Source organism: Mus pahari, chromosome 15 (genome assembly GCF_900095145.1).
Source record: "Mus pahari chromosome 15, PAHARI_EIJ_v1.1, whole genome shotgun sequence".
NCBI classification, from domain to species: domain Eukaryota; kingdom Metazoa; phylum Chordata; class Mammalia; order Rodentia; family Muridae; genus Mus; species Mus pahari.
Genome location: NC_034604.1, coordinates 71,060,529 through 71,074,444, shown reverse-complemented (window position 1 = coordinate 71,074,444; position 13,916 = coordinate 71,060,529). Strand labels below are relative to the sequence as shown.

The window sequence follows — 13,916 nt, the reverse complement described above, 5'->3', positions numbered from 1 at the left end:
AAGAAGAAGAAGAAGAAGAAGAAGAAGAAGAACAACAACAACAACAACAACAACAACAACAACAACAACAAAAGACTTCCACTGTGTGCTGAAGACCCTGTCTTTATCCCCTACAGAATTCCTTTTCATTCCTAAATCCCATAGATAGAGCTTTGACAAGGGCCCAAGCCTGTCTCCATCTTCCTCAGAGCAAACCTTGCATAAACCAGATTCCTTCCCACCAACTGCTTCACCAAATATTGTCCTTCAAGGGTTGTCAGCTTGGATGTTGTTGCCATAACACTGGAGCAAGTAGGAGGCTGGCCAAGTAAGGTGTGAGTGAGAAAAAAAGAGTTAGAGAAAGAAAGAGAAAGAGATGATGAGAAAGAGTAAGAGAAGGATGAGAGACAAGAGTGAGGAGATGGAGAAAGAGGGAGGGGGCTGGTTTGTACGCGTCGCTAGAAAGCCCCAGGGCAGAGGGCAGCCCCACTCTGCCACAGTGAACAGATCTGCCATCCACCCTCCAAGTGCCCCCATCACCTTCACCATCACCATCACCATCATGTCCCAAGTCTATTTTCTTAAGCTAATAGCACAGATTTCCTAAGGACCAGCTCTCCCAAGATAGCACTAAAGGCTGGAAGAGGACAGGGAAATCCAGACAGGACACGGGCAAGGTGCGTCACTGTTGTGTGTGTCATCCTGGCTCTCACCTAGGAATCCGCTTAGGACACTGGAGCTCCCGTTCATTCTCAGAGTAACCAAAGCACCACTGTGACAGTCTCAGGAGCACTCTGTTGTCATCCTGCCTCACTGATGGGCTGGCTTTAAGTACTGAGAGCCTGGCTCTGACAAAATTTTCACAAGCTTTGTCACATGAACTACATCTCATTCTGTCATTTCCCTCAAGGTTGCCAACCCTACTGCTGTCCAACATTAGGAAGAACTCAACGTGAGGTTCCCACCTTCCTGTTGTGATCTCTGTGTGGAATGAGGCACACAAGTATAGTTCATCCTTATAACTGATCATCACACTTTAGTCTCTATGGGTATAGTGGTCCCCCAGTACCATCCATACACACACACACACACACACACACACACACACACACTTGCATACTCACATGCACACACATTCACATACACCACATACACACATATACACTCACACATATACCACAGATACATACACACACTCACATGCACACACCACACACATACACACTCATACAAACATACTACATATATACACACTCATACACATCCCACACACATATATACATATTCACTCACATATGCCACGCACAGATATACACACTCACACACACTAACACATACACACTCACACACTCACACACACACACACCTACACACACATATATACTCATGCACACTAACATATACACACAAACATACACACATATACACTCATACACACTAACACACACATATACACTCATACACACTAACATACACACATATACACCACAGACACACACATAAACACTTATATACACACATCACATACACATTCCCACATACCATACACACATACACATATTCCATAGTCACACACTAACACACACCATGCACGCATACACACACACATACACACACATCAAATAAGCTTCCAGAGTCCTTCCCTCTCCTTCCCAAGGGCCCCGACTGCCACCTAACAATACCACACAATGGCTCATAGGATGGTGCGGCCTCTTACTTCTCTGAGAACCAAAAGCTTTGGCCTGACCTGGGGCCTGTTAGAGATACAAATGACTTGCCAGACTAGACCATTGGAACCTACATTTAACGAGATTCCTTTCAGGGGTAACCCTCACAGACACTAAGCACAGACGTGCTACACTCAGTGACAGACCCTCTGGAGAGGGCTCTGGTCACAAACGGAATCGTCTGCTAGTCTGTGCCAGTCTAATCTTTTCCTACCAAACCCCAACAACTTCCCGTGTTGCCGCAGACGGACCTCACTTGGGTCCCCAATCTACGGGCAAAACTCGGGTTCGGTTGCAGGTGAGTGAGGATTCGGTGAATGACAAACAGACCGACATGAGAGAGAGCGTGTAATATCTGAATGTAATTTGTCAAGTGGGGCATCAAACTTTTATACAGAGTAAAATAGGGAAGTTAGGTGACACATCGGCAAGGTACAAATGAGGTTACCGGATGCTTAATGACTCTTACACAAAACAGAGGAAAGTAAACACAAAGACTGGCAGGAACTGGGCAATAAAACAACTGAGACAAAGTCAGCTCTATCTAAGGTCAGCTATGTTCTCAGAAGCCAGGTGTGAGGTCTTTACACTCCCGGGCAAGGGCTTTCACACCCAAGTCGTGGTTCTAACTAGGGAGTTCCGTTCTAGCTAACCTTCTCCTGAATAATGCAATACTCTAAAACCACAGCCCGACCTTCTTCCTAAACCATTGTAAATTCCTGTATATGGGAGTGACTTGGCTTTTATTCTAAGTGATAGTGTGGGGGGACTTTCTACTATGTAGTCTGCCATACATAACTATACTAAGAATTCTAAACTTACTTTGCTAAACTTACCTTGAGATTTCTAACTCTATGTAGTAGATAGTAAAGCCTGATTTCTTTCACTATCTCTCTTAGAATACTAGAGGCAATTCTGAATGTCACTGAATAGGCAACATTCTTACTGAATTCAAAGCCCATGGTTGGCTCAAGGACTACCTAGGGAATTGATGAAGGCCAGGAAGCAAAGTTCAATTTTGCTTAGGTATTTGGCAAGTCATTGTTTGGAGGCACCTATAACAAAACAATACTGAAAGGAAGCACACAGATCCATTTGCAAGGACAAAATTGGAGCATACATGCTATGGGATGCCACAGTTCCAGGAGACTAAGTTTCCGTGAAACTCTTTGCCTCGGGACTGCATCCAGGCTTTTGGCCTGTCATGCTTGTCACTACTGGAGTAGATGTAGCACCGTGTTACTACCTGGACGGGGTCCTTAACCATTTGACAACTCGTTTGCAGAAAACAGTATATTTTTAAGAGGAAAAAGTAGGGCTGGAGAGATGGCTCAGCAGTTAAGAGCACTGACTGCTCTTCTGAAGGTCCTGAGTTCAAATCCCAGCAACCACATGGTGGCTTATAACTTAAGAGCTCTGACACCGTCTTCCAGTGTGTCTGAAGACAGCTACAGTGTGCTTACATGTAATACTTACATTTTATATATATATATATATATATATATATATATATATATATATATATATATATATATATATATATATCTCACAAGTGAGAGGAAAGAGGAGGAGAGGCTGGAAGAGCCAGGCCTGGCTCCATTGCTCTTCCCTGGGAGACTCACACCAGAGCTTCCCCGTTTGTCTCCCGTATGACTAAAGCGCACGGGTCCTGCCGACTCACACCACTGGCTACTTGGCTGCATTGCCCAGCTCATCCAGCTTGCTTAGAGTCCAGTGGGCCTGCAGACTTGGCACAGAGCACACCCACCTGCCTTTGTCACAGCACACTAAGAAGGTGCTCTGTGGTGACCCGGCTGGGTAGAGGGCCGCTGGGTCTGCAGGCATCAGAGCATGGAGGGGTCCCTCCAACTCCTGGCCTGCGTGGCATGTGTGCTTCAGATGGGTGAGTTTCCCCTATTTATCCTGAGCCAAATAGAACAAATCTTAACTAGGTGGTCTACCCTCAAAACTCAGCAGCCGAGTTTGCCTCCAGGCCTCCAGGTCTGTTCAGGAGAAAAGCTACAGATTACAGGGCTGTGGTGACAAGGGGCAGGGAGCCAAATCTTGGCCTTGTCTTAGGTTTCCAAGTGACTCGAGGCAGGGCCCTGATTTCACAAACCTCAGTATTCACCACTATTTCTTTTTCTGCGAGGGGATTAACTCCCTGGGACGAAGAAAGTGGCGCAGGCTCTGGACATACTTTGGGTGTTGGTGGCGTCTAGCTGCCTCAGGGACAAGAAGAGAACAGCTTGTGGGTGTGTGGGAACAAACATGAGGATTGTTCTGTGTGGGGAATCAGGCCAAAGACAGGCTGCACTAACCTGCTAACAGGAACACCGTTATTACTCAGGGTTCTTTCTCTAGAGTTACAGAACTTATGAAATGTCTCTCTATACTAAGAGAATGTATTTGAATGACTGATAGTCTGCAGTTCAACTAAGCCACAAATGGGCAGCTGTGAATGGGAAGTCCAAGAATCTAGCAGTTGCTCAGTCCCACGAGCCTGGGTGTTTCAGCTGAACTTCTTGTAGACGCTGGAATCCTGAAGAAGTAGGTTCCAACAGATGTGCTGGCGAGAAAGCCTGTGTCTTCCAGCCTCAAGTTCTGGATCACGGGTGTGCCCTCCATTTCTGGATTGTGGTTCATTCCCGATGTAGTCAGGCTGACAACCAGGAACGGCCATCACAAACACTGTGGGGTGGGTGGGAACTCTTCCCGGGGGAACAGTACTTCTCAAATGCAAACTCTTTGGCTCCATCCATGACCTGCAGAATCCCAATCGGGCAGCAAGACCCTGAACCCAACATTGCCAGCCACCTCCTCAGGGGGTGCCAATGCCCGGAGCCAATGAGAGTGTCGAGGACAAATGGCAGAGACAGAGCTCAGAAGCCCTTCTCTCCCAAGCTATCCTTTCGCCAGCCCCATCCTAGGACATCCTGCTCAGCAGTGCCTGCATGGCCACCATGTTGCCATATGCTGAGGTCATAGCATTCTGAGCTGTCAGTCAACTCTGCTGGGGTGGGGTCAGGTAGAACTGATACATGAACGTTGGTGTGTGTGTGTGTGTGTGTGTGTGTGTGTGTGTGTGTGTGTATCCAGCCCTCTTTCTTCCAACTTATACCGTGCCATCATCATACAGTGGTATAAGTGCTATAAGTGATGAGGGTCAGTCAAGTCTGTCTTTTCCCCAGGTGAGCCGGCTGAGACACCTTGCTGTGAGGGTGGGATCTAAGGGAATAATCACGTCCCGACATGGACTGGCAGCTTTGTGCATTGCCAAGTACATGAAATTGATATCGGGGTGCAAACTTCAAATGCTGGCCATGGTGTTCATCAGCCATGGGCCTGCCAGTTGTCCAACTCTCATGAGCCCTAGAGAACCAACCCCTGTCATTCAGATCACCGAGGCCAGGGGGAAATGGAAAGTTTAATGAGTAGGTCTTTCCTGTTCCCAGCCAGCATTGTGGGAGAGGCTGCTCAACTGAGGAGGCCCTGTGTAGAGGAGGGAAGCGGAGCAGAACCAAGGGCCACCCTGGGTACCAGAGCAGGACGGCTACATGAACACACCCTGTGGAGGGCACTAGATGCAGGACAGGACCAGCCTGTGGCTCTGTGTCTCCATCAGCTCCTGGGTTGTATTCACAGCCATGTCATGCCCACATGGCTGGAGAAACCGGGCTAAAGGAGAGGCCTGAGGGGAGATGGATAGCAACCAGGCCTTCTAGTCACATCCCTTAGACTCACCCATCCTGGAACCTTCCAGGCACATCATTAAAGGATAGAATTCCTTCTTCTCCCTCCTCTCAACTTTTCTCCACTGACAAGCTATCCTGCCACCTACAAGGTCAAACCAAAAATGGCTGAAGAACAGGAGAGCCAGGTGGAACAAGGTGATCAATGAACAGCAGCATGCCCCAGCTAGGCCTGCCACCTGTAAGTGACATTTGATGACTAGGTTGAACGTAGCTTCTCCCTGGAAACCTGGCTCTCTGGGTACCACAATGCCCAAGAGAGCACCACTGGAACCATGCTTGAGAACACCCTGCATCCTGACCAGGGGGTTTTGAGGAAAATGGTCCCTTACAGATAACCGGACTCTTCAGGCTGACGCCATGTCCACTGGAGATGTAGTCACTGGAGTTGGGGGAGGGACATACACACAAGCTTTTGATGGTCTCCAGCTCTCACAGACATGATGCTATCCCTCCTGGAGGAACAGTCAGTTCACTGTGACTCCCCACCTAGCCTCATTCTATGTCCAACCCTCAAATCACAGAGAACTGTCCTATAAACGCCACCATAGCCAAGCTGATCTTTTTTAAGTGTCATTCTTTGGCCCTGACGTGACACGGTGATGTTCACTTTCCTGTCTGGACCATCTGGTAGACCTTTAACGGAACCGTACAGAAACATCAGAAGAAGTTTGAATGATGCTTCTCCTTCCTCCACCACACACCGAGAAGCAGTGTGACCGTGCCCAGCACCTCACAGACAGTCAACACAGACTCCCTGCGAATCTCTGCCTCCTTCCTCACTGAGGGAACCACGGAAATCTTTGATCAGCTGTGGACAAAGCAAAGGTTTCCAGTTCTGATCCAGTCCAGTTTCAACTCACCTTCTGCGGCTGGGTTCCCTTGTCTTTCCTCTCCAGGGAACCGTTGGGATAGCGCGTTAAACTCTCCCCAGCTGCATCATGATTAGAGGATGTGGGAACCCATCCCCCACCCCCGAGGGTTTTTTTTTTTTTCTTAAATTTTTAAGTGTTTGAGAATCTTATTATATAATCCAGGTTGGCCTACGTCTTACTATGCAGCCTAGGCTGGCCCTGAATTTAAGATCTCCCTGCATCCGCCTACTGAATACTAGGAGCATACTTTTGAACGTTGGGGAGAGATAATGTAAGGTAGGCAGTCACCATGTGTCCCCAGGAGGAATGGCATCGTGGCAGGAAGAACTGGTACACTCAGACAGCCAGAATTTTAGACTTGGTCACTTGTGTGAACATTCAGAAATAGTTTTTCATGGAGGACCTAGCAAGCCAACAGGCACTGAGACTCACCTAAGTTTCCACAGTCAATTCCAAGCCAGGGCTGGAGCTCCTGATGCTCCATCTAAGGGACCATAGAAGCAAGACAGCGTTGAAGGCAATGAGGTTCCATCTGTGTGTAGGGCACAGCCAGACGCAGGGCCATGATGAGTCAGGGCTCTCTGGGTTTATTCCTCCCTGTAATGTCACTGTTGGTCATTTCATCCCGGGTTGTCTTCTAACGAAGCACCTGTCACTCGGCCTGATATGATGTCATGGTGAGTCATGGTTCAATGGTTTTCCTCCTGTAAATGATATATTTTTTTTTTCCTATATCATTCCTGCTCTGGGATTTCATTGTTTCTGAAGATTCCGTCCCGGCTTAGTGAATGTCTGCTGTCCTTCCTTGCTGCCTTGAATGGCCTTCGAAAGAGAAACTACTCTCTCACGTTTCAGTTTATATTTTCCTTACCAGAGCTGGAATGGTCGCCTAGGCTCCGCTGTACCAAGGCAGCGTGGTCCCACCATCCCTGGTGGCCCAGCTCTGGAGGCAGATACTTTGGGCAGTAAGGATGTGGGCTTCTCATTGACCCCTGGATGCTTCCAGACACAAGACACACAGGAGAGACCCCACAGAAAGGGCCACAGTCCCAGTCAGGGAATCATCCCTGACACTTTTTAGCAGGCTCTCACAGGCTGCCAGAGGTGATGGTAAATGCTACCAGATGCCAGGAGCTAGGAGCTCTGCCAAAGCAAATGTCTTTGTTCTCTGGTCAATACCTGCTAAGGACTTCTCGCCTTCTGCCTAGAGTCCCCAGAGTGGCCCTGAGGATTCTGCCTAAGACAGAACATCTCTCTCTCTTTTGAACCCACTCAGCATGTGTACAGGAAGCACTGTATCTGCTAATGGGAGCTCTAAGGCAGAGCCTCAGAATAAAGGGTCTCAGTGTCCCCTTAGGCTCCTCGAGGCATCTCTACCTGCACCATCCAATTTAGAACACACTTTAGAATATTTCACAGCAGGATTGAGATCTGGGAGGAATTCACAGAGGCATGCTGCCTGATCTTAGAGTGACTAAGTTAAGCCTCTATTACCATTTTCTCCTGGCAAAGCCAACCGAAGTGACATGTCACCAGCATGCCTCTGCTGGCAGCAGAGCCCTCACGGCAGGCCTACCTGGGATCCTGGCCTCCTCTGACTACTTTTGACATGGCTGTGGTATTTCGGAGTTCATCAAAGAGTGGGTAACTAGGGGAATTTCCCCCAAACTTCAGGACAAAATTTTTTTTTCTTGCAAGCCCTCTCCCCCTTTGGGGGCTTTTTCATCGAAAACCTTAAATGTTACTCTCACTAGCTGCAGGCATGCAGGGCAATGAGCAGGTGAAGAGCTAGTGGAGAAGCATTGCAAACCTGTGTGAGCTTCTGAATGTATCGTGTAGTTTACAGAGGCTGGAGAAATAGCGAGGAGATACTGTATCAGCTACTGCAGCCTTTTAAAAAACAAAACTAAATGCCTTGTCTCTGAAGTTTAAACTTTCTATGCAGCTTCTTTTACTTTTGTTTAATCAAGTGAACAGAAGTTTTCTTCCATGGGGAAACAAAAGAATATTTTGTACCTGTTCTTAAGCAACTGAGCACAGTGGGGGGGGGGTATGGAGGGTATAGGGGAGATGGGGGTGGGGGTGGGGTGGTAAGAATATAAATAAGGGAGGCAGAGCCAGCCAGGAGCAAGCTGTGGTTCTGCTACTGGTCAGTCACCAACTGACTTTGAGAAGTCGCTTGGGCCTTCCAAGCCCTCAGTTCCCCCCTCTCTAAAACAGGCCATTGGCGACATCTCATGGGGCTGTTGTGTGTTTTAAATAAGATAGAGAGTAATTCCCAACAACTCCCATTCTTCAGCAGTCTGGCCTCCACAGCCCATCATCTGTTCTCTCCCCCTCTGACAGCCCGGCTTCATGTTTGCCTTTGCCAGGTTTTTCGAGACAGGGTCCCAGGTATCTTTAACTCCCTATGTAGAGCCGAGCAGTGGTGGCACGCGCCTTTAATCTCAGCACTTGGGAGGCAGAGGCAGGCAGATTTCTGAGTTCGAGGCCAGCCTGGTCCATAGAGTGAGTTCCAGGACAGCCAGGGCTACACAGAGAAACCCTGTCTCGAAAAACCAAAAGCAAGCAAGCAAACAAACAAACAAAACAAAACAAAGCCCTATGTAGATAAAACTGGCCTTGAACTCCTAATAATACCTTACAGTGTAGCTCCCTGCTCCCCGTGCACAGACTGATAAGCCCAAGTCTTCGTGGAATTCATTCTCTGGACTCTACACACATACACCTCCTCTGTGTTGGACTCTACAACCCCTCCCTGCTATATCCAATTCCCGCAACTCTTTCCACCAGCCCCCATCCTTCTGAAAGCCTAACCCCCTGTCATCCCAGGGTACAGGGGAGAGATGCCAGAGCTAGGCTGGGTGCTCAGAGACTATTCTGGCAAGGGTGATCCATCAGATAACAGAGGTTGAATAGGAGAGATCTGGCAAGTGAAAGCAGGCTGGTGACCATGTTCAGACAAAGGCAATATTGTCTGTATCTTTCATCAGAGCACCTGGCAGAGCGCAGCATAATTACATGTTCACTGATCTTTCTCCAGCTCGATGATAGTGGACCCTGTTCATCTTTGTCCCCACAGCTCATATCCCAGCACCTGGCGCAGCGTGCGGAAGTATCCAATAAATGTTCGCAGAACTGATGAATGCACCATAGCAGACAATGTGTGGGCAATCCGTGCCTGACTCCGTGAGCTTGCAAGATGCAAAGTTCAAGTCTAAGGTCACAGAGAGTAGGAAGAACAGGAAAACTGAGGTAGGGGCTGAGGATGCACACTCAAATCCCAGCTGTTATGAAGCTGAGGCAGAAAGATTGCAAGTTCAAGGCTTGTTTGAACCACATAGTGAGACCCTCAATCCAAAAACAACGACAAACAAAATCAGGTGTGCATGGCGATTTATGCCTGTAATATAGTACTCAAGAGACTACAGCAAAAGAATGACATCAATTTAAATCAGATCGGAATTTACAGTGAATTCCAGGCCAGTTTGAGCTACGTTGTCAGACAGACAGACCTGAGGAAACTTTCTTCAGCTAGAAGTTCTGACAGGATCAGCACAATCCTCACACAAGTTTCTCACATTTAAAAGGCAGCCAAACAAGTTCTTACTAAGGATAAATGTCCAGCCCTCCACTTGAATTCAAGCACGTAGTTCAACTTGTCCAGAGCAAAAAGAGATTAAGCCTAAGAACGGGCCGTGTGAAATAGGAACTGTGGTTTAACTCGATGGTCTTCCGGCTCTGTGCCCACAGCAGGATCCCATTGGACATTCAGCATCCGCACCCAAGGTGCACAAGAACTCCCTGCACTCTGCAGGTGCAGCACACTAGGGCCACCTGGGGCAGGACTTGAATGGAAGGGAAAGGGGGGAGGGGCAGGTGAGCCATCCTCTCCCATCAGGGAAAGGCAATGAGTCCGAGAACCCGCCATAATGAGCTTCTGCAAGCGGCAGCTGGGACCTGTATGTGTTCCCAAAAGCAGTGGCAGTTCCGGGGTGGTTCTGTGCAGGAGACTCCTGTCACCCACAGGTGTATGGGCTCCACAGGAGGTGGGCTAGCAGCGGTGGCTTGAGGGCATTCCAACCCAAGAAGTCATTGAGGCTCACTGACCACACAGAGCACTGGACTTAGCATCAGGAAGAACTGGCTTTTCTCTTTCCTACTTGCCTGGATGTTGGCCTTCATGTACACATCTATAACACTCTCTGCCCTGTCTTTCTCCTCTTGGGTGCTTTCAGGACAGATGGGTGCTTTCAAGACAGATGGCATGGTGACATGGTATAAATAAAGGGACTCTGTATAATACAAGCCCGATTATTCCCTGTAAAGGTCCCTTTTGTGCACTGTGCCCCAGGGCACTGGCTGGGCAGGCTCTACCGCCTGCCTCCTCTTGGGCATAACCTCCTGGCATAACCTCCTGAGGCTGAACTCCTCTATAGACACAGCAACACAGAGCCCAGTGGTTTGCCAGCACTGGGTGAACTGGAAGCGGGGCTCAGCTTCCACAACCCTTGGCTCCACATTCTGAAGAACGTGGTTCGCCAGGTGACAGGGAAAGTGAGGCTGGAGCAGAGGTTCTCAACCTGTGGGCCACACGCCCTTTGGTGGGAGATTGATTGACCGTTTCCCAAGACCATCTGCATATCAGATATTTATGTCATGATTCACAACCATAACAAAATTACACTAATGAAGTAGCAACAAAAATGATTTTATGTTTGGGATCACAACATGAGGAACTGTATTAAAGGGTCGCAGTATTAGGAAGGCTGAGAACCACTGGTCTTGAGGCACAATACAGTGTGCACACGCACAGAGTATCCACCGCGTTAATGTACCCACCACGAGGGTCTTTCTCTGCCTCAACACTGGCCTTTTAAGCAGCCAGCCAGGACGCAGCTCACTTGGGCTGGCTCTGATTCTAAAGGAACTTGTTCCTACCAACTCTACAGATGTGCTTCAAAGCACTGTCCCTCCTAGGGTCTGGGTTTCTCATCTACAAATAAAGACTGTTAGCGCCTTCCGGTGAATCACAGCTTCTTGCCTTTAGGGCGCTCTAATGCAGGCTGTGGGTCCAGGCAGGGCTGAGTGGAACATGGACTTTGCCTCAACCTCGCAGTGACTTCAGTTATTTAACTTTTCTGTGCCTTGGTGTATTAACGTGTAAAAGAGGATATCTACATTTGTCTCTAGGATCCCTTGTGAAAACTAGAAGAGACGCTTCAGGGGATATGCTCAACACAGAGGTGCACAGTGAGTGATTTTATCACCTTAGGGATCTTGTAATACGGGATACCATAGCATCTCAGAAACTCTTTTTGATGGGTAGTATGGGTCACTAGGTCACACGCCAGGATGAAACAAACTGTCCAAGGAAGTGTCTGAGGGCTTTCTAGTCCAACCTCCTTCCTTTTAGTCATGGTGGAGCACAGCTAGGGAAATGCTTCTAAAGTCAGAAAGTGGAATTCCATCAGAAAGGAACTAAGTGTTGTCTGAGTCCTAGTGTTCGCATCCCTGCCTCCAGGAGTCGAGTGAAGTGGAAATGCCCCCAGAGATCAAGGACCGGGTCCCCCCAGGCTTAAGTCTCATGTGTCTCTGGCCGGCAGGTGCCCCAGCGCAGCGCTGGTCCATGCAGGTGCCCGCCGAGGTGAGCGCAGAGGCTGGCGACGCGGCGGTGCTGCCCTGCACCTTCACGCACCCGCACCGCCACTACGACGGGCCGCTGACCGCCATCTGGCGCTCGGGCGAGCCGTACGCGGGCCCGCAGGTGTTCCGCTGCACCGCGGCGCCGGGCAGCGAGCTGTGCCAGACGGCGCTGAGCCTGCACGGCCGCTTCCGCCTGCTGGGCAACCCGCGCCGCAACGACCTGTCCCTGCGCGTCGAGCGCCTCGCCCTGGCGGACAGCGGCCGCTACTTCTGCCGCGTGGAGTTCACCGGCGACGCCCACGATCGCTATGAGAGCCGCCACGGGGTCCGGCTGCGCGTGACTGGTGAGGCGGGCTGGCGGCTGAGGGGTGTGGGGCCCAACTTTCCCACATTCCTGTCCCGAGAGCGTACTGGATGCTAGGGAGGCCTCTGAGAACTTGGTAGAAATGGAAAAGTCGGGTCCTAGAAATGGTCCGCCTGGGACTAGTGGGTGGTGTCCAGATGCTCGTAAACACCGTAGTTGGCAAGGGAGGATTGAAAAACAAGCAATCAGTAATTCTAAAGACCGTAGAAAGTGCGCCACCTGCACTGAAGGATTTCTCATCCCCACCTCACCCCACCCCGTACATCACTGGTCCCCAGAGCACTGTGCTGCAAATGGCCCCACCCTACGTTGTGACCCTTTAGTGGGCACCAACTGCAAGCCCTGCTGTCCAAGCAACACACGAGTTTGCAAAACTCAATGAGCCCATAAAACGAGAGCAATTGTGATTGCCGTTTTTCACATGGAGAAACTGAGGCAGAGAAGAGAAATCACTTGCTAAGGCCATCGCTGCAAAAGGACCCAGGAGCCCAGCTCTGGGCACTCCCTTACCTCCTCCCTCCAGCTTAGCAGGGAGCGGGCCAGGGTGGTGCTACCCCTTGCTTAACCAAACCGTCGGCTCTCACACTCCTGCGAGCTTTGTGCTCTGCAGAGTGACCCACGCTGACCTTCTTCCCCCCGTAGCTGCGCCTCGGATCGTCAACATCTCGGTGCTGCCCGGCCCCGCGCACGCCTTCCGCGCGCTCTGCACCGCCGAGGGGGAGCCCCCGCCTGCCCTCGCCTGGTCGGGCCCCGCCCTGGGCAACAGCTCGGCTGCCCTGCAGGGCCAGGGTCACGGCTACCAGGTGACCGCCGAGTTGCCCGCGCTGACCCGCGACGGCCGCTACACGTGCACGGCAGCCAATAGCCTGGGCCGCGCCGAGGCCAGCGTTTACCTGTTCCGCTTCCATGGCGCCCCCGGAGCCTCGACCCTGGCGCTCCTGCTGGGCGCGCTGGGCCTCAAGGCCTTGCTGCTGCTTGGCATTCTGGGTGCGCGTGCCACCCGAAGCCGACTAGGTGGGTGCATCCCAGATCTGGGTGGGTGAGGGGGGGGAAGAAGGCTCCTTCCCCTTTCTGCTGGTCCACCTGACCTGGAACATCAGAACATCCTTTCTGAACCTGCATCAGCTCAGTTCCTTCTCTCTGCCTGGAGCCCATGAGATTGAGCTCTTCCAGCTAGGAAACGGAGGCTCTGCAAAGTCACACAGAGACACACTCCTGTCAGCTCTAGAACACTTCTTTTACTAACTACCACGCCACAAATCAGTATCCTATAAAGGTCGGGCCTCCGGCTTCTCCCTTACTTTTTAACTAGCATCTTGAGGTCCTGAGGTTATGAACTATGACGCTGGGAACACAAAGATGCTCAGATGTGGTTCCCTGCCAACCGGTAAGAGGCTGGGTGGGTCTGCAGATCTCCTTCTCCTGGGGTACTGCAGAAGGCAGAAATTTCAGGAGACAGGGAAGGGGGATATCCTGCAATTCTGAGGTCTTAGTAAGTTAGGAGGGCTCAGAAAAAAAAAAAAAAAAAAAAAAAAAAAAAACCTTCAGGACACAGGAGCTTGGAAATCATAAA

General features: G+C 50.1%; 1 protein-coding gene across 1 annotated transcript in view; it reads left to right on the top strand.

The window, feature by feature from the left end:
* Positions 1-3,557: 3,557 nt before the first annotated feature.
* Positions 3,558-13,916, top strand: part of Siglec15 (sialic acid binding Ig like lectin 15) — a 13,462-nt gene continuing 3,103 nt past the window's right edge. Inside the window, exons 1-4 of the mRNA XM_021215111.1 lie at positions 3,558-3,609; positions 11,527-11,586; positions 11,940-12,323; positions 12,986-13,357. Coding sequence (XP_021070770.1) covers positions 3,558-3,609; positions 11,527-11,586; positions 11,940-12,323; positions 12,986-13,357 — 868 coding nt within the window. The remainder of the gene's footprint in view (positions 3,610-11,526; positions 11,587-11,939; positions 12,324-12,985; positions 13,358-13,916) is intronic.